Here is a 20026-nt window from a genome sequence, read left to right as displayed (position 1 = left end):
GTGGTGGCGTGCCTGTGGTCCTGGCTACTCAAAGAAGCTGAGGTGGGAGGATCACTTGGGCCTGGGAGGCAGAAGTTGCAGTGAGCCCTGCACTCCAGCCTGTGTGACAGAGCCAGACCCTGTCACAAACAAAAAAAAAAAAGAAAGAGAAAGAAAGCAAGAAAAGGAAAAAAAAAAAAAAAAAGGAAAATGAGGAAGGTTAGAATGAACTCTATAATGCTGGCTTGCAACTGAAGATATCAGTGTGAACTCATTTTTAAAATTTAGATTTATAAATAGATGTAGATGTGTGTGTGTGTGTGTGTGTGTGTGTTTATATTTTCTTGCACTGATTCCCAGGAGGACCTAGAAGCAGCAACACCCCAGTAGCAATAGGTACATCTATCACCAGATCTTGCTTTATAAATATCATTCTCCACTAAAATAACCAGGGATCCTTGGAGAAGTGGCTGAGCCCAGGAGTGGAATAGAGAAATTCATGATGAACTTGAGAATCTTGTTTTGCCAGAAAGTAAGGAAATGGGTAAAAAATTATGAGGACATGTCAAAAAGGCATAGGAGCCAGTTTGAAGGAGCTCCCTCCCACTGACCAGATCTGGGACAATTTGGTCAGCAAAATGATAGTAGTGGATTGTAACTCATTGACTCAAATAGGAACCCATGAGTCTATACTAACATAAATAAATAAATGATTACATAAATAGGAAAGAAAATCACTTTCTTACTGTTGGAAAACTAATAAATGCAGAAGGAATAACAAATTTAAAATATCACCATTTGGCAACTATCACAATTAAAATTGATTCAGAAAGAAGCATCAATTCTATTCTAAAGTTAGTTGGCAAAAGCTTCATGAGGAAATATCTTCCAAAAATTACTTATTAATTACAAAGAGAAAAACAGTAATTATACAGTGGAGATACCTGGCAGACACCAACTTAATGATCAAGATTAATCCCACAAGGATTGGGACAAACAGACATGATGTGTATCATGATTTGATTAACTGAAAAGAAACAGCATGACTTCTGTGATATTCCTGCCGAAAATGCATTCCCAAAATGCAAAAATGCATCTAATCAAAGTATTCAAGGAAATGAGGAAAAGATTCACATACTTAAACCTAATCACAAGGAAACATTAGATAAACCCAAATTGAGAGACATTCTACAAAGTAACTAGCTGGTATAATTTACCAAAAAAATGTATATATATATATATGCCAGGGTCTTGAAACAGCTGAGGAAGTTAGAGGTTAAAGGAGACCCAAGAGACATGATAACTAAATGTGACATATAGGCCTAGCAATCTGGAGCCTACACCAGAAAAATTGTTTTTGCTATTAAAATTCTTTAGACAATTGGTGAAATTTAAACAAGGACTTTAAGAAAATGGTATTGTCAATGTGAATTTCCTGAATGTGAAAACGGCACCGTTACCAGACTAAGAGAAAGTCCTTTTTCTACAGAAAAGCACACTGAAGTATTTAAAGGTAAGTGGGCACCACATCTGAACTTATTCTTTGGTGGTTACAAAAAACTTTTTATATATTGTATATATAAGCTTTATATATGTATAACATGTATACCATTTCTAACTATCTATCAAGATAATCTAATAAAACCAATTTGAATGAAGAGTATGCAGAGTTCTTTGTATTCTTCTTGCAACTTTTCTTTGAGTCTGAAATCATTTCGAAAGAAAAATTTCCAAAACTAAGAAAGAAGGGGGTAATCACTCTGTGGTTCTCCCTGTATATATGTTAATAAAATTTATATGCCTTTCTAAGAAGGAGGAGGAAGGAAGAAGGAAGGGAGTAACTCACACCTCTCACATCCCATACAGGGATCCAACTTGGTGTCCTCCACAGCAGATGGAAAATTTATGATTACTTGGTAAAAATAGATTGATAATCGATTGATTGCCAGAGTGCTTTACTCATTCTCTTTTGAGTCTATGGGATTTAGAAAAACAAACAAACAAAACAGCTACCATATAATTTTTAATTTGAAAAATTAAATCCTGGAGCAAACAAAAATTGTCCAAAGAACAAATAACGAAAAATTTGTCAAAAGTTGACTGTAAGCTAGAACTGAAAGGCCCCCATCAATAGACCAGTCCTTCCTCTAGTGGAGTTTATTGCAGCTGTTATAAAACTGAATCACGTTTCAGAGGTTGCTGTGCAGGGAAATGAAAAGGCATTTGAGAACATGAAGTATCATGAGATCCTGAATTCAGTGCTATTAATGAGAGACTTTGGGGTATGGCTAACACCAAAAATGAATAGATGCTATTTTGCATAAAAAGCTGTACATTTGATTCATTACTTTTACTTAAAATATTGGATTGTATGAGAAATTTTGAGAGAGTATCATATAAAGCACCTTTTCCACATACTTGCATTTGCCTTCATTTAACTTTTCTTCCCTAAATCAAAACTGATTTTAGTTTTGAGTTGAGGCTTATGGATATGTAAACTTAAAGGTTGTTTTTCTGATATTTCCTCTTCATGTGCAACTTATATATCACATAAATTGTAGGGACCAGCCCCACAGGGTCGGTGGGTCTCTCCCCGTGTGCGGAGACGAGAGAGTGTAGAAATAAAGACACAAGACAAAGAGATAAAAGAAAAGGCAGCTGGGCCCAGGGGACCACTACCACCAAGTCACAGAGACCGGTAGTGGCCCCGAATGTCTGGCTACGCTGTTATTTATTGGATATAAAGCAAAAGGGGCAGGGTAAAGAGTGTGAGTCATCTCCAATGATAGATAAGGTCACGTGGGTCATGTGTCCACTGGACAGGGGGCCCTTCCCTGCCTGGCAGCCATGGCAGAGAGAGAGAGAGAGACAGCTTACGCCATTATTTCTGCATATCAGAGACTTTTAGTACTTTCACTAATTTTGCTACTGTTATCTAAAAGGCAGAGCAAGGTGTACAAGATGGAACATGAACGCGGACTAGGAGCGTGACCACTGAAGCACAGCATCACAGGGAGACGGTTAGGCCTCTGGATAACTGCAGGCAGGCCTTACTGATGTCAGGCCCTCCACAAGAGGTGGAGGAGTAGAGTCTTCTCTAAACTCCCCCGGGGAAAGGGAGACTCCCTTTCCCGGTCTGCTAAGTAGTGGGTGTTTTTCCTTGACACTTACGCTACCGCTAGACCACGGTCCACCTGGCAACGGGCATCTTCCCAGACGCTGGCGTTACCGCTAGACCAAGAAGCCCTCTGGTGGCCCTGTCTGGGCATAACAGAAGGCTTGCACTCTTGTCTTCTGGTCACTCCTCACTATGTCCCCTCAGCTCCTATCTCTGTATGGCCTGGTTTTTCCTAGGTTATGATTATAGAGCGAGGATTATTATAATATTGGAATAAAGAGTAATTGCTACAAACTAATGATTAATGATATTCATATATAATCATGTCTATGATCTAGATCTAGTATAACTCTTGTTGTTTTATATATTTTATTATACTGGAACAGCTCGTGCCCTCGGTCTCTTGCCTCGGCACCTGGATGGCTTGCCGCCCATATCTTATATATCACATAAATATTAATACTTTTTCTATTTTGTTGAATTTTTATTGTTTACTAATACTTCCTACAGAACACTTGTTACATAACCATCAAAATTCAAGAGCACTAAGAAATGGATAGAATTGTTTCCACAGCAGTAGCCACTTTTCACCAGTAGGTGACACTAGCAGATTGATGATATTTTATATAAAATTGTGTCTTTCCTAAAGGTCTTTTAAATCTAGTCTTGTTTTCAGTTTCTAACTTTAATTGGTGACACTGTATATCTAATCTATTTATTTTCAAATTAATAAAATTTATTTTTCAAGCAGTTTTAGGTTCACAGCAAAATTGTGCGGAACAGTACAGACAGTACCCATATACTCCCTGTCCCCCCGCAACCTCTCCCCACTATCAACATCCCACATCACAGTGAGTAGCCCTAATTTATTTATTTTATTTTTTTATTTTTATTTTTTATTTATATATATATATATATATATATTTAAATTAGAACCCAGAATCCTATCACTTCATAATATGATATTGCTGACTCCAGACAGCTCTTCAGGCATGCACATATGTGTAAATTGTGTAAACTATATATACTTAACTGTAACCTTTTTTTTTTAATTTGAAAATATTTTATTGCTTAAAAATGTTGATGATCATCTGAGCCTTCAGCAAGTCATATTTTTTTTTCTTTTATTATTATTATTATTGTTATTATTATACTTTAGGTTTTATGGTACATGTGCGCAATGTGCAGGTAAGTTACATATGTATACATGTGCCATGCTGGTGCGCTGCACCCACCAACTCGTCATCTAGCATTAGGTATATCTCCCAATGAGTAGCCCTAATTTAAGCCATAAAAACTTTAATTTATTTGGAAGACACTATGTGCCTTACTGAGTGCTAGGTATTGCACAAAAGCTTGTAATGAAGGCAGCAGGGATTTTTGCATTATTAAGGAGCAATTTTATTTGTTAGTTAATGTTTTTTTCTATTTGGCTATAACCAAGTTTCCAAGGAAGATTAGAACTCATGGCATTTAGTTAAGCAAATCAAGCAGTGTTTGGTATCTCCTACATCTGAGGAACTGCCTACATAAGAAGATCCAAAAAACGTCCTTGCCGTCACCGGAGGGGATATGCATGTAAACAGCGTGGTGGGAAAGTCCTTAAGTGTGGATATGAGGAGTGCTTTTGGGGAAATGTGGTTACTTTTTTCAAAAGAGGACTTATCTTTTAGAGGTTTCCTTCATTTGGATTTTCCTAGAAGTAGATCCTGAAATAAGGGCTTGAGTGGCAGTAGCTGATTTGGGAGGTAGAGTAAATGCCAGTAGGGGAGTATTACAGGCTGAACCCTGTCCCCTCCACCTCCCAAGTTCTTATGTTGGAGTCCTAACCTCCAGTACCTCAAAATGTGTATTCAGAGATAAGGCCTTTAAAGAGGTAATTACGGTAAAATGAGGTCATTAGGGTAGGCCCTAATCCAATGAGACTGGCATCCTTACAAGAAGAGGAGATTAGGACACAAAAATATGCAGAGGGGAGGGCCATGTGGAGATACAGGGAGAAAACAGCCATCTACAAGCCCAGGAGAGAGGAAACCAACCCTAATGACACCTTGATCTAGGACTTCTGGCCTCCAGAACTGTGAGAAAATACATTTCTGTTGCCTAAATCAACCTATCTTCTGGTACTTTGTTTTGGCAGCACTAGCAAACGAATCCAGAGAAAGAGCAAATGTGACAGAGAAAGGAATGCAGACATAAAGGGGACATTATCAAGTCAGCTACCACTGTGGGCGAATGGAACGCAATCCCACAGAGAAACTTAGGGAAAGGTGTGAGACAAACACCATAGAGTTATCTCACACAAGGGTGAGGGAGCTCGGATGTGGAGGGCTACGTCAGGGAGAGCACCAATCACACTGGCAGTTCCAGCCCACTATGCGCAGGGCAGAGTGGCTTTTCTGAGCTTTAAGGAAAGCCTTCAAGCAAAGAGATGCAGATCATGACAGCTAGAAGTCAGCTCAGGCACACTGAAATGAAAAGGCAGGATAGACACAGGTGGAGCACTGGCAGGGACCCCTACAGAAACTCACCCTGAAATATTTACAGATGAGCTTACATGATGTCTGGGATTTGCTTCAAAATGCAAGAGGGAGGCTGGGCGCAGTGGCTCCTGCCTGTTATCCCAGCACTTTGGGAGGCTGAGGCAGGCAGATCACTTGAGGCCAGGAGTTCAAGACCAGCCTGGCCAACATGCGGAAACCCCGTCTCTACTAAAAATGCAAAAATTAGCCAGGTGTAATGGCACGCGCTTGTAATCCCAGCTACTCGGGAGGCTTAGGCAGGAGAATTGCTTGAACCTGGGAGGTGGAGGTTGCAGTGAGCCAAGATTGTGCCATTGCACTCCAACCTGGGCGACAGAGTGAGACTCTGTCTCAAAAAAAAAAAAAAAAAGCAAGAGGGAGAGAAGTGAGTAGGGGCACAGATAAAACAAGATTGGCCCTGATTTGATCATTTTTTAAAGCCTAGAGATGAAGACATAGGCAGTGACAAAACTATTCTGCCCACTTATATAAGCTTGAAGTTTTCCCTAATAAAACATTTGTTAACAAGTACATTCAAGACTTCGGCTAGATGTAATAATGGGTACCAAATTTACCCTCCTGCCTAGAACAACAACACAAAACCAGATCAAATAGATGAAATAACAGTTCTCAAGACACCGGATACCAGGCAATGAAAGACAGTTACCCCTGAGTGAAGGAAAAAAAAGAAAGTTGAGTCCTATGACTGCCTCAGCTTACTGGCTTGAGAGAATGTTCAGACCACAGCATGGGGAGGAATAACTCTAGCAGAGCTGGGCAGATTCCCTGAGTTGAGAAGACAAAGCTGGGAGTTCAGTGTGAGCAAAGCAGCAGTGGTTTGCAGGACAATATATATGGAGAGGTGAGAGTGGTACAGAGAGAGTTCCTGCGATCTGCAAAAGGTCCCCTTTAAATCTTCAGCAGAGAAATTATCAGCCACTGTATGTGAAGAAACTACATGAAGTAGAGGAAAGAGTCAGAAAAAAAAAAAAAAAAAAGAAGAAGAAGAAGAAATAGTATCACAACGGGCTGGGAAAATAGCCTGTTCTCACCAGCTAACCTAGAAAACTTCCTAATTCACAGGGCATTGATAGTATACTCAAAAACGTCTTGCCTCAATAGTACAGAGTAATTAGTTTTAGACTAAACAGGGCTTGAGTCTCTTTTTATTTTTTCACCTCCCTCCCAGATGAATTGAGCCTCAACAAACAAATCTTTAAAGCAAAACCCAAATGAACCAAACAGTTTCCAAGTAACTTAATTATGCCCTGGAACAAAGCCCAAGAATATTTATAGGAGTATAAAAATCTCTAACACTCAACTGGTAAAATTGTAATGTCTGGCATCAGTTGGAGATTACTAGGCATGCAAAGAATCAGGATACTGTGAGACATAAGGAGGAGAAAAATAATCAGTTGAAACTGGCCAGAACTGACACATATGTTAGAATGAACAAAAAAGTCATTAAAAATTATAACTGTGTCCTATATGTTCAAAAATTAAGTAGAAATATTAAAAGTAGGAAAAACATGAAATCCAAATTTCTAAAGATGAAAAATGCAATGCCTGAAATAAATACACTGAATAGGCTTAATATAGCAGATTGGCTACTGAAGAAGATAAGATTAGTGAAACTGAAGACATAAGGATAGAAAATAACCAAAATCTAGGAGAAAAAACTTAAAAAATTAACAGACTATTAGTGAGTATTCAAATGGCCTAATACGATTAGTGAAACTGAAGACATAAGGATAGAAAATAACCAAAATCTAGGAGAAAAAACTTAAAAAATTAACAGACTATTAGTGAGTATTCAAATGGCCTAATAAGATTAGTGAAACTGAAGACATAAGGATAGAAAATAACCAAAATCTAGGAGAAAAAACTTAAAAAATTAACAGACTATTAGTGAGTATTCAAATGGCCTAATATATGTGTAATTGGCTCCAGAAAACAGTGGAAAAAATAGAAAAAATATTTGAAGGAAGAATGGTTGAAATGTTTCTAAACTTAATGAAACAATAAACCCATAGATCCAAGAAGTTCAATTAAAGCTAAACAAAAGAAACATGAAGAAAACTACTTCAAGGCATATCATAAGCAAATTGCACAAATCAGTGAAAAAAGAAACTCCTAAAAGCAGTTAGAGGGGAAAAAAAGACATGTTTGGTACAAGGGAAAGAAAAAAGAGAAGGATGACATCAATTTTTTAGAAACAATGTAAGCAAAGAAGACAGTAGGGGGCCAGGCACAGTGGCTCATGCCTGTAATCCCAGCACTTTGGAAGGCCAAGGCAGAGGGATCACTTGAGGCCAGGAGTTTGAGACCAGCCTGGTCAACACGGTAAAACTCTTGGCTCTACCAAAACTACAAAAATTAGCCAGGTGTGGTGACACATGCCTGTAATCCCAGCTACTTGGGAGGCTGAGGTACAAGAATCACTTGAACTCAGGAGGCAGAGGTTGCAGTGAGCCACGATCATGCCACTGCACTGTAGCCTGAGTGACAGAGTTAGACTCTGTTTCAAAAAAAAAAAAACAGTGTGGGGACATCTTTAAAGCATTGACACGGGCAACCCCCTTTGGGTCCCCTCCCATTTTATGGGAGCTCTTTTTTCACTCTATTAAATCTTGCAACTGCACACTTTTCTGGTCCGTGTTTGTTACGGCTCAAGCTGAGCTTTCACTCACCTTCCACCACTGCTGTTTGCCACCATCGCAGACCTGCCACTGACTTCCATCCCTCTGGATCCAGCAGGCTGTCTGCTGCGCTCCTGATCCAGCAAGGTGCCCATTGCCACTCCCGATCGGGCTAAAGGCTCACCATTGTTCCTGCATGGCTAAGTGCCCAGGTTTGTTCTAATTGAGCTGAACACTAGTCTTTGGGTTCCACAGTTCTCTTCCATGACCCATGGCTTCTAATAGATCCATAACACTCACCACATGGCCCAAGATTCCGTTCCTTGGAATCTATGAGGCCAAGAACCCCAGGTCAGAGAACAAGAGGCCTGCCACCATCTTGGAAGCAGCCCACCACCATCTTGAGAGCTCTAAGAACAAGGAGCCCCTGCCACCCCTGATAACATTTTAGCAACCATGAAGGGACCTCCAAAATGGTAATATTGGACTGCTTTAGCTTGCTATCCTCCCTTAGAATTGGAGGAAAATACCAGGCACCTGTTGGCCGGTTAAAAATGATTAGCATGGCTGCTGGACTTAAGACTCAGGTGTGAGGCTGTCTGGGAAAGGGCTTTCTAACAACCCAACCCTTCTGGGTTGGCAGCATTGTTCTGCCTGGAACCAGCGTCCGCTTTCAATTTTCCTGGGGAAGCCGAGGGCCGACCAGAGGCAGAAAGCTGTTGTCCCGAACTCCTGGTGTTAGCCAGTTGAGATCATGGTGCAGCCAGAAGTCTCTACTCAACAGTCGCCCATGCGTGCACCCCTTTCCTTCTGACCCATATATCCTGGGTCCCAACCACAACTTTCTTGAAAGTGTAGCCCCAAAATTCTCCTTACCTCTGAATCTATTTCCTCCGATCCCTGCCTCCTAGGTACTAATGGTTCAGACTTTCATTTCCTCTCCCAAGTATTAGAGCAAGTTGTATCTCCAAAGGGATCTAAGGAAGCTCTACATTGTGTCCTTAGGCATGTAGGCTAGGAACCCAGGGAGTCTTGTCCCTGGTGTCCCTCCCAAATTAGGCATATAGCTCTCGACATGGGCAGTTATGTGGGACCCATTCCCCATCACCCTTGCCAGGGCCCCAAGTTTGTAACTGGCTAGGAGGATTGCTCTCCCATTGTGTAAGATGCTCTCTTCCCCCAATTTCTACCCAGCTTACCCCTCTGCAATACAATCTCCAAGCCTTAGCTCCTTGGCCAGGGCCTTAGAACTGATGACCCAGTACTTTAACCACTGGAACTGGGTCTACGACAACATAACAGATCAGGATGAAAGCAACTTGAGTAAGTCAAGGAGAGAACAGACAGAGAGAGAGAGAGGGAGAGAGAAAAGAGAGATAGAAGTAGTAAAGAAAAAAGTGTGCCGTATTCCTTTAAAAGCCAGGGTAAATTTAAAACCTATAATTGATAATTGAAGAGCTTCTCCATGACCCTATAACACTTCAATACTACCTTGTTGTCAGTGTAAACAAGGGCATAGCCTGAAAACACTGAGACCACTGACAACCAGTAATCTTCCTATCAAAAATCCTTAACCCGGGAACCCGCAGATGGCCCAAATACATTCAATCTGTAGCAGCAACTGCTTTGCTAACAGAAGAAAGTAGAAAAGTAACTTTTAGAGGAAACCTCATTGTGAGCACACCTCGCCAGTTCAGAATTAGTCTAAGTCAAAAAAGCAAAAAGGTAGCTTACTAACTCAAAAATCTTGAAGTATAGGGCTAGTCTGTTAAAAAAAAAAAAAAAAAAACACATAATTTAACATTAACCACTGAAAATTCCCTTAACCCAGCAGATTTCCTAATAGGGGATTTAAATATTAATTACCATACAAAGGTCCGGCCAGACCTAGAAGGAACTCCCTTCAGGACAGGACAATACATGGTTCCTCCCAGGTGATTGAGGAAAAAAAAAAAAAAGGGTATTCAGCAATTGATAGGGAGACTCTTGTGGAAACAGAGTTGGGAAAATTGCCTAATAATTGGTCTGCTCAAACATGGGAGCTGTTTGCACTCAGCCAAGCCTTAAAGTACTTACAGAATCAAAAAAAAATTCGACCTCAGTCCTGACTCAAAAGGTTACCTACACCATCTGAAACGAATTTCCATAAGAACAGTTGTTTATAGGAATGCATCTTGATGGGGCAGCTGGGTTGTTATGAAATACTAAGGAACCCAGCCCAGCTTTAGGACTCACCCCTGAGCACAAAGGCAATGTTGGGCACACTGGTAAAGGACCACTAGAATCCAGCAGCACGGACCCCTTTCTTTGTGGTCAAGAAAGGCAGGAAAACAGGTGCAGGACTGCTACATTGGTGAGCGTAACTAATCCAATAAGCAGAAGTCCATGGGTGATTACGCACACTTGAAAGGAATAAGCATTAGGACCATAGAGGATGCTCTAGGACTAATGCTCATTGGAAAATGACTAGGGGTGCTGATATCTCTGTTTTTTCTTTTTTTTTTTTTTTCAGATGGGAAACGTTCCTCCCAAGGCAAAAATGCCCCTAAGATGTATTCTGGAGAATTCAGCCCAGTCAGAGTGTATGTACCTTTTTCCCTGTCAGACTTGAAGCAAATTAAAATAGACCTAGGTAAATTATCAGATAACCCTGATGGCTATATTGACATTTTACAAGGGTTAGGACAATCCTTTGATCTGACATGGAGAGATGTAACGTTACTGCTAGATCAGACACTAACCCCAAATGACAGAAGTACCATCATAACTGCAGCCCGAGAGTTTGGCGATTTCTGGTATCTCAGTCAGGTCAATGATAGGATGACAATAGAGGAAAGAGAACAATTCCCCACAGACCAGCAGGCAGTTCCCAGTGTAGACCCTCACTGGGATGCAGAATCAGAACATGGAGATTGGTGCCGCAGACATTTACTAACTTGTGTGCTAGAAGGACTAAGGAAAACTAGGAAGAAGCCTATAAATTATTCAATGATGTCCACTATAACACAGGGAAAGGAAGAAAATCCTACTGCCTTTCTGGAGAGACTAAGGGAGGCATTGAGGAAGCATACCTCCCTGTCACCTGACTCTATTGAAGGCCAACTAATCTTAAAGGATAAGTTTATCACTCAGTCAGCTGCAGACATTAGAAAAAAAAACTTCAAAAGTCCGCTTTAGGCCTGGAGCAAAACTTAGAAACCCTATTGAACTTGGCAACCTTGGTTTTTTATCATAGAGATCAGGAGGAGCAGGCAGAACAGGACAAAGGAGATAAGAAAAAGGCCACTGCTTGAGTCATGACCCTCAGGCAAGCAGACTTTGCAGGCTCTGGAACACGGAAAGCCTGGGCAAATGAAATGCCTAACAGGGTTTGCTTCCAGTGCGGTCGACAAGGACACTTTAAAAAAGATGGTCTGAATAGAAATAAGCCACCCCCTCATCCATGCCCCTTATGTCAAGGGAATCACTGGAAGGCCCACTGCCCCAGGGGATGAAGGTCCTCTGAGTCAGAAACCACTAACCAGATGATCCAGCAGCAGGACTGAGGGGGCCTGGGGCAAGTGCCAGCCCATGTCATCACCCTCACAGAGCCCTGGGTGTGCCTGACCATTGACAGCCAGGAGGTTAACTGTCTCCTGGACACTGGCGCAGCCTTCTCAGTCTTACTCTTCTGTCCTGGACAACTGTCTTCCAGATCTGTCGCTATCCGAGGGGTCCTAAGACAGGCAGTCACTAGATACTTCTCCCAGCTGCCAAGCTGTGACTGGGTACCTTTATTCTTTTCACATGCCTTTCTAATTATGCCTGAAAGCCCCACTCCTTTGTTAGGGAAAGACATCCTAGCAAAAGCAAGGGCCATTATACACTTGAATTAGGGAAGGAAAATGGGTAAATATATATACAGACTCTAAGTATGCTTACCTAGTCCTCTATGCCCACGCAGCAATATGGAGAGAAAGGGAATTCTTAACTTCCGAAGGAACACCTATCAAACATCAGGAAGCCATTAGGAGATTATTATTGGCTGTACAGAAACCTAAAGAGGTGGCAGTCTTACACTGCCGGGGTCATCAGAAAGGAAAGGAAAGGGAAATAGAAAGGAACCGCCAAGTGGATATTGAAACCAAAAGAGCCACAAGGCAGGACCCTCCATTAGAAATGCTTATAGAAGTACCCCTAGTATGGAGTAATCCCCTCTGGGAAACCAAGCCCCCCTGCTCAGCAGGAGAAATAGATGGATTTCACTTGCATCCGCACCTGCGAAAAGAGACCACCAAACAGGCTTGGTGTGAGCAACGAGGCTATTTATTTCACCTGGGTGCAGGCAGGCTGAATCCAAAAAGAGAGTCAGCAAAGGGAGATGGGGTGGGGCCATTTTATAAGATTTGGGTAGGTAAAGGAAAATTACAGTCAAAGGGGGGTTGTTCTCTGGCGGGCAGGGGTGGGGGTCACAAGGTGCTCAGCGGGGGAGCTTTTGAGCCAGGATGAGCCAGGAGAAGGAATTTCATAAGGTAATGTCATCAGTTAAGGCAGGGACCAGCCATTTTCACTTCTTTTGTGGTGGAATGTCATCAGTTAAGGCAGGAACAGGCCATTTTCACTTCTTTTGTGATTCTTCACTTGCTTCGGGCCATCTGGATGTATACGTGCAGGTCACAGGAGATACGATGGCTTAGCCTGGGCTCAGAGGCCTGACAATGGGGAACTTCATGAGGACATAGTTTCCTCCCCTCAGGATGGCTAGCCACCGAAGAAGGAAAAATACTTTTGCCTGCAGCTAATCAATGGAAATTACTTAAAACTCTCCACCAAACCTTTCACTTAGGCATTGATAGCACCCATCAGATGGACGAATCTTTATTTACTGGACCAGGCCTTTTCAAAACTAACAAGCAGATAGTCAGGGCCTGTGAAGTGTGCCAAAGAAATAATCCCCTGCACTGCAGGCCATACATTTCAATCCCTGTATCTTTAACCTCCTTGTTAAATTTGTCTCTTCCAGAATCAAAGCTGTAAAACTACAAATGGTTCTTCAAATGGAGCCCCAGATGCGGTCCATGACTAAGATCTACTGCAGACCCCTGGACCAGCCTGCTAGCCCATGCTTCGATGTTGATGACATCAAAGGCACCCCTCCCAAGGAAATCTCAACTGCATGACCCCTACTACGCCCCAATCAGAAGGAAGCAGTTAGAGCAGTCGTCGGCCAGCCTCCCCTACAGCACTTGGGTTTTCCTGTTGAGAGGGGAGACTGAGAGACAGGACTAGCTGGGTTTCCTAGGCCGGCTAAGAATCCCTAAGCCTAGCTGGGAAGGTGACCGTATCCACCTTTAAACATGGGGCTTGTAACTTAGCTCACACCTGACCAATCAGGTAGTAAAGAGAGCTCACTAAAATGCTAATTAGGCAAAAACAGGAGGTAAAGAAATAGCTAATCATCTATTGCCTGAGAATACAGGGGGAGGGACAATGATTGGGATATCAACCCAGGCATTCGAGCCGGCAACGGCAACCCCCTTTGGGTCCCCTCCCATTTTATGGGAGCTCTGTTTTCACTCTATTAAATCTTGCAACTGCAAAAAAAAAAAAAAAAAAAAAAAGCGTTGACATAAAAAATTCTTTCAATCTACAATTCTATACCCAGCAGAAATATCTTTCTAAAGCAAAGGAGATAGTGATGTCAACAAAAAGGCAGACTAGAGAACTCGAAGGATTGTTCTTCACTTCAGAACATTGAAAAAACAAGCAGGAACTGTCTGAACAAACTTTGTTGGTGCTCTGGAAAACAACCCAATGTTAACAGCAACCAAGCAAATGCCCAATCAAGAAAAAGACATCTTGGCTGGGCATGGTGGCTCATGCCTGTAATCCTAGCACTTTGGGAGGCCAATATGGGAGGATCACTTGAGGCCAGGAGTTCAAGATCAGCCTGGTCAACATAGTGAGACCCTATCTCATTTTAAAAAAGAAAAGAAAAGAAAAAAAATCTTCAAAGTTGTTGAAAAGTTTCGTAGTGATTTTATCTTTGCCCAGCATGACCCCGCCCCCACCCACTGCTGCAGTGGCAGTCTCAGTCTTGAAACTGCAGAAGCTGGATTCCCAGTTCTCTCTCTCTCAAAGCAGAGGGGACAGAGCAGAGTTTATTTACAAATTATTATGTACACCTGTTCTAACCTCTCTACAGGACATCTGAAGGATAAACACAAGGTGCTTCTCTCTGTTTTCCCTAACTTGGAAGTCAGGAAGAAAAATGGTGGGTATCACTCATAAAAACTGCAAGGTGACTGCAGACCCATGGATGCCTAAGGCAAGAGATTCTGGGTAGAGACGTACGATAGACCATCAAAGGCCTAAAGGAGAATCTGGGGTGAGATTTTTTTTGGGAACTTAGGACATGCAAAAGCAGCAATGTATACCAAGGAATTTAGAAAGCCACAAACACACCCAGGCAAAATCCATGCTTAGAAAAGACTTGAGAAGATACTAAGCATTCACTTAAGGCTGACCCTAGGCTCAGGGTGAGCCTTGCTAAGTGCTGAAGGTGCGTCCCAGCATAGAGCTAACTTGCAAAGATTGGGAGAGGTGGTTGGTTTCTGGTTTTGTTGTTTATTTTGGGTTTTATTTGTTTGTTTCAGCTCCAAGTATTAAATGAACTCTGTTGAAACATATAAATTTAGTTTTGTGAGAGTTTTTATTATGAATGAATGCTGATTTTTACAGATTTTTTTCTGTATCTACTGAGATAATCATGTGGGTGCTTCCTCCCTTTATGCTATTTGTTTGGTGATTCATCATTTTTTACAATGACTTAATTAAGATATAACTCACACATACCATAAAATTCACTCTTTTTTATTTGTGGTAAAATATACACAACATAACATTTATCATCTTGGCCATTTTTAAGTGTACAGTTTTATAGCATTAAGGAAATTCACATTGTTTGTGCAACTATTACCATGATCCATCTCCAGAACTTTTTCATCTTCCCCAGGTAAAACTCTATACTCATTAAACATTAAGTCCCCATTCCTTCCTCCCCATAGCCCCTGGCAGTCACCATTCTGCTGTCTCTATAAATCTAATTACTCTGTGAACCTCGTATAAGTTGAATCATACAATATTTACTCTTTCCTGACTGGCTTCTTTCACTTAGCATGCTATCTTCAAGGTTCATCCATGTTGTAGCATGTGTCAGAATTTCCTTCCTCTTTAAGGCTGAATAATATTCCATTGTACATATATACCACATTTTGTTTTATCCATTCATCTATTGATGAACATTTAGTTCCTTTCTATCTTTTGGCTATTGTGAATAGTGCTACTATGAACATTTATGTACAAGTTTTTATTTAAGACATGCTTCAATTCTTCTGCCTATGTAACTAACAGTGGAATTGCTGGGTCGTATAGTAATCTATGTTTAACTTTTTGAGGAACTGCCAAACTGTTTTGCAAAGCAGCTGTACCATTTTACATTCCCATCAGCTGCCTAAATAAAATAGCATAGACTAGGTGGTGTAAACAACAGAAATGCAGTTCTGGAGACTGAAAGTCTAAGATCAAGGTGCCAGCAAGGTTGGTGTCTGGTGAGGGTTCTCTCCTTGGATTGCAGATGGCCACCTTCTCAATGTCTGCTTTCATGACCTATTCTTTGTGCATGCATGCAGAAAGAATGCAACTGAGCTCTTTGGTGTTTCTTCCTATTAAGGACACTAATCCTATCAGATTGGAGCCCCACCCTTTTGACCTCATTTAACATTAATTATTTATTTAGAGGTCCCATCTAATAAAAATACAGCTGGGATTCAGAGCTTCAACATACGAATTTTGGAATTTAGAATAATTGGAACCCTCATTCACGGCTGAATTATGACCTGAATGTTTATAATTCAGCCACGAATGAGGGTTCCAATTATTCTACCTCCTTTCCAACCCTTGTTGTTGCCTATCTTTTAGATTATATCCATCCTAGTGGGTGTGAAGTGGTATCTTGTGGTTATAATTTGAATTTCCCTAATGACTAATGATGTTGAACATCTTTTTATGTGCTTATTGGCAACTTATAAACCTTCTTAGGAGAAATGTATATTAGAATCCTTTGCCTATTTTTAAATTGAGTTATTTGTCCTTTCATTGTTGAGTTGCAAGTGTTCTTTATATATTCAGGATATACATCTCTCTTTTTTTTTTTTTTTGAGACGGAATCTCGCTCTGTCACCAGGCTAGAGTGCTGTGGCGCAATCTCGGCTCACTGCAACCTTCAACTCCCTGGTTCAAGGGATTCTCCTGCCTCTGCCTCCCAAGTATTACAGGCATGCTCCACCACACCCGGCTAATTTTTTTGCAGGATATACATCTCTTTTTATCTAGCGTGACAAGCTTTGTCTTTTGACTGGAATGATTAATCCATTTACATTTACTGAATTATTTACTCCTGGATAAACAAGAAACTTCCTGAACTTGCACTGTATTCTGCAAGCCACAGAAAGCAAAATGTAGAAATCATACTGGCTCAAGATGTTTAAGCACAACCTCTGACCAATCAATTGGCTTAGTACTAAGCTACGTTGATCCAGGGGTGCCTTGTTGAAAGTCAGGCTTCAACATTTAAAAAAGTATAATTTTTAAAAAGCAACTGAGCAGAGACATTAGTGCTCAAACACTACAGGAGAAACACAATCTATAGAATTAATTCAGGCGAATTGCTAAGCTAAACAAACACACAGCAATAATAACCACCTCTGGGAGAGGGGTACTTTAGAATCCAGAGTTTCTGAACTCTATGATCTGAAATATCCAGTTTCAACAAAAACATACAAAATATGCAAGTAAACAAGAAAGTTATCTCATATGGAGGAAAAGAGCCAATAGAAACTGTCTCTGGCGAGGCCTAGATATTGAACTTAGCAGATAAATGCAGTCATGTGCTGCATAGCAAGGTTTTGGCCAAAGTCAAACCACATATCCAACTGTGTTCTGATAAGATTGTAATACAGTATTGTTACTGTCATTTTTCTATGTATAGGTATATAAGTACTTGCCATTGTGTTACAATTGTCTTTAGTATTCAGTACAGTAACATGCTGTACAGGTTTGTATAGGAGCAATAGGCCTAGGAGCAATAGGCTATACCATATAGCCCAAGTGTGTAGTCGGCTATGCCATCTAGGTTTGTGTAAGTACACTCTATGATGTTCTCACAATGATGGAATCGCCTAACAATGCATTTCTTAGAATGTATACCTATCATTAAGTGACACATGACTGTACTTCATTATAGAAAAGCATCTATTTGTAGGCCGGGTGCAGTGGCTCATGCCTGTAATCCCAGCACTTTGGGAGGCTGAGGCAGGTGGATCACCTGGGGTCGGGAGTTCGAGACCAGCCTGACGGACATGGAGAAACCCCAGCCCCACTAAAAATACAAAATTAGCCAGGTGTGGTGGCACATGCCTGTAATCCCAGCTACTCGGGAGGCTGAGGCAGGAGAATCACTTGAACCTGGGAGATGGAGGTTGTGGTGAGGCAAGATTGCACCACTGCACTCCAGCCTGGGCAACAAGGGTGAAACTCCGTCTCAAAAAAAAGAAAAAAAAGAAAAGCATCTATTTGTAAATATGTTCGGAAAACTAAAGAACACCACGTTGTATATTTTTGAATTTAAAATTAAACAGACAATATCAATTAAGAGATAGAAGTCATTAAAATAACTGAATGGAATTTCTGGAGTTGAAAAAGTACAATAACTGAAATGAAAAACTCAGTAGAGGGCCTCAATAGTAGCTGTGAGCTGAGAGAAGAAGAACTAGCAAACTTGAAGATAGATCATTAGAGATAATCTAGTATGAAGTATGGATGAAAAAAATTGGCGAATTACACATTTTTATGATGAGAAACTATGTTTGTTAAAACAAGCCATTACTACTTGTGGAGTTAAATCAGTAGCCTGCATCCCCTTGAACTGCTCAGACTGTGGTATAATGGGATTTTGATTTTTAAGCCCCAGCTGATGGCCCTTTAATTTTAAGTCATGTGGGGCCCGGCCTTGGAGCTTGCTTCCAGGAAAGGAATTCTGTCCCTTTTCCGGAGGTTTCTTGTAGAGTCTCTAAATAGCATCTACAGGTGTGGCTGCTCTGCTTCACTATGCTACGAATGGACTTCAACAAAATGTGCAGGTCAGAGTATTCTGAAGAATATTCTTTAAAAGAAAATGATGGCCGGGTGTGGTGGCTCATGCCTGTAATCCCAGCACTTTGGGAGGCCGAGGTGGGCAGATCACGAGGTCAGGAGTTCGAGACCAGCCTGGCCAATATGGTGAAACCCCATCTCTACTAAAAATACAAAAATTAGCTGGGCATAGTGGTGTATGCCTGTAGTCCCAGCTACTTGGGAGGCTGAGGCAGAAGAATCGCTTGAACCTAGGAGGCAGAGGTTGCAGTGAGCCGAGATCGTGCCTCTGCACTCCAGCCTGGGGAACAGAGTGAAACTCTGTCTCAAAAAGAAAAAAAAAAAAAAGAGAAGACTATAGTTAAAAGAAAATGATTCATCCAAAGCCACCTGTTCCCTCCTTTGGACTGTTATTCAAGACAGCAAGGACTAGACTGCCTTTCTACACTTGATCTTAGCCAAAAGGCCGAGAAGCGATAAGGCCTAGACTGCCTTTCTTTGCAAGATCCCAATGCCCAGAACAGGGCCTTCCTCTCGGTGAATATTTGCAAATGGATGAGTGGGTTATAGGTGACCTCATATGACTGTTGTTTGAAAACACTTTCTTCATTAGAATGTTTAAGTGTATAGTCTCAATAAATCTATTAATTAAAAATTATCGTGTCCTTAAGGAGTAGAAAGAGTTAATATATATAATTCTCTGGTTTCTCTTTCATATATCTATCCATGGAATCCCATTTAAATAAGAGAGATTGTATGTAAAAATATTCTAAAATAGTGGTCCACAGGTTACAGTTTCTAGAAGTAATTATTACATTTATTTATTTTGAGACAGGGTCTCTGTTGCCCAGGCTGAAGTGTAGTGGCATGAGTATGACTCACTGCTGCCTCGACCTCTGTGGCTCAAGTGATCCTCCCACCTCAGCCTCTGAAGTTGCTGAGACTGCAGGCATGTGGCACCATGCCCAGCTAATTTTTGTGTTTTTTGTAGAGATGGGATTGCACCATGTTGCCCAGGCTGGTCTTGAACTCCTGGGCTCAAGCAATCCTCCCACCTCTGCCTTCCAAAGTGCTGATATTATAGGCATGAGCCACCATGCCCAGAATTATTGCATTTAAATAACAAAAAATTAAGTAATTATACATGCCTTTTAAAGTTCAATAGAATGGGAGTTTTGCTGCTATTCTCACTTAAGAGCTTTAAAGAAAGAAAATAAAATCTAAGGATAGGAACATTGTGCATCATTGAAACATTTATTAAAGAAAACAAAACTTCCCGTTTTCTCATTTGTCACTCAGTTACTAAACATCTTTAGAGAAGTTAAGTTGCTGTTGTTGCTAGTTTATTATTGGGTCAGTTACTTTCCCATGGACTCAGCAGAAGTTCCAACTTGCTTTTGCCATTGACCAGGAAAAGTTACAAAAGTCTTGACTTTCATGAATCAGAACTGGTCTGGCTAGAATCAGCCTGCTCTGTAAAAGAAGAGACTGTGGTTTGGCCCATTTCCCAGGTGGGGAACCTCTGCTAGGTCTGGCAGACATGGAGGCAGAGAGGGAAGATCCCCTTCCTGGGATAGCATTCTGACCCACCGCATGTC

The 20026-nt window shown here is 41.1% G+C and overlaps 1 protein-coding gene and 1 pseudogene across 2 annotated transcripts; one reads left to right on the top strand and one right to left on the bottom strand.

Moving 5' to 3' along the window:
• Positions 1 to 3852: 3852 nt before the first annotated feature.
• Positions 3853 to 14919, top strand: LOC129030143 (syncytin-1-like). 2 transcript variants are annotated; one of them, XR_010123035.1, is made up of 3 exons: positions 3853 to 3948; positions 10771 to 10840; positions 13261 to 14919. XR_010123035.1 is itself a non-coding variant. In XM_054475090.2 (3 exons), the coding sequence occupies exons 1-3, from the start codon at positions 8455 to 8457 to the stop codon at positions 13415 to 13417; spliced, it is 243 nt and encodes an 80-aa protein (XP_054331065.1). In that variant the 5' UTR covers positions 8340 to 8454; the 3' UTR covers positions 13418 to 14919. The 2 variants fall into 2 exon arrangements, 1 of the variants encoding a protein (XP_054331065.1); XM_054475090.2 differs by lacking the exon at positions 3853 to 3948 and adding an exon at positions 8340 to 8470.
• A 3768-nt stretch (positions 14920 to 18687) lies between these two features.
• Positions 18688 to 18906, bottom strand: LOC129031028 (U2 spliceosomal RNA; annotated as a pseudogene).
• Between the last annotated feature and the right edge of the window lie 1120 nt (positions 18907 to 20026).

This window comes from Pongo pygmaeus, chromosome 12, assembly GCF_028885625.2.
Source record: "Pongo pygmaeus isolate AG05252 chromosome 12, NHGRI_mPonPyg2-v2.0_pri, whole genome shotgun sequence".
NCBI lineage: Eukaryota > Metazoa > Chordata > Mammalia > Primates > Hominidae > Pongo > Pongo pygmaeus.
Note: the sequence above shows the minus strand (reverse complement) of the source record. Positions and strands in the feature narration are given on the sequence as shown.

Coding starts and splice junctions, on each gene's coding strand:
- LOC129030143 (XM_054475090.2), top strand. Junction 10,841..13,260: donor GAATTCAGCCCAGTCAGAGT/GTATGTACCTTT, acceptor TGTCTCTTCCAG/AATCAAAGCTGTAAAACTAC.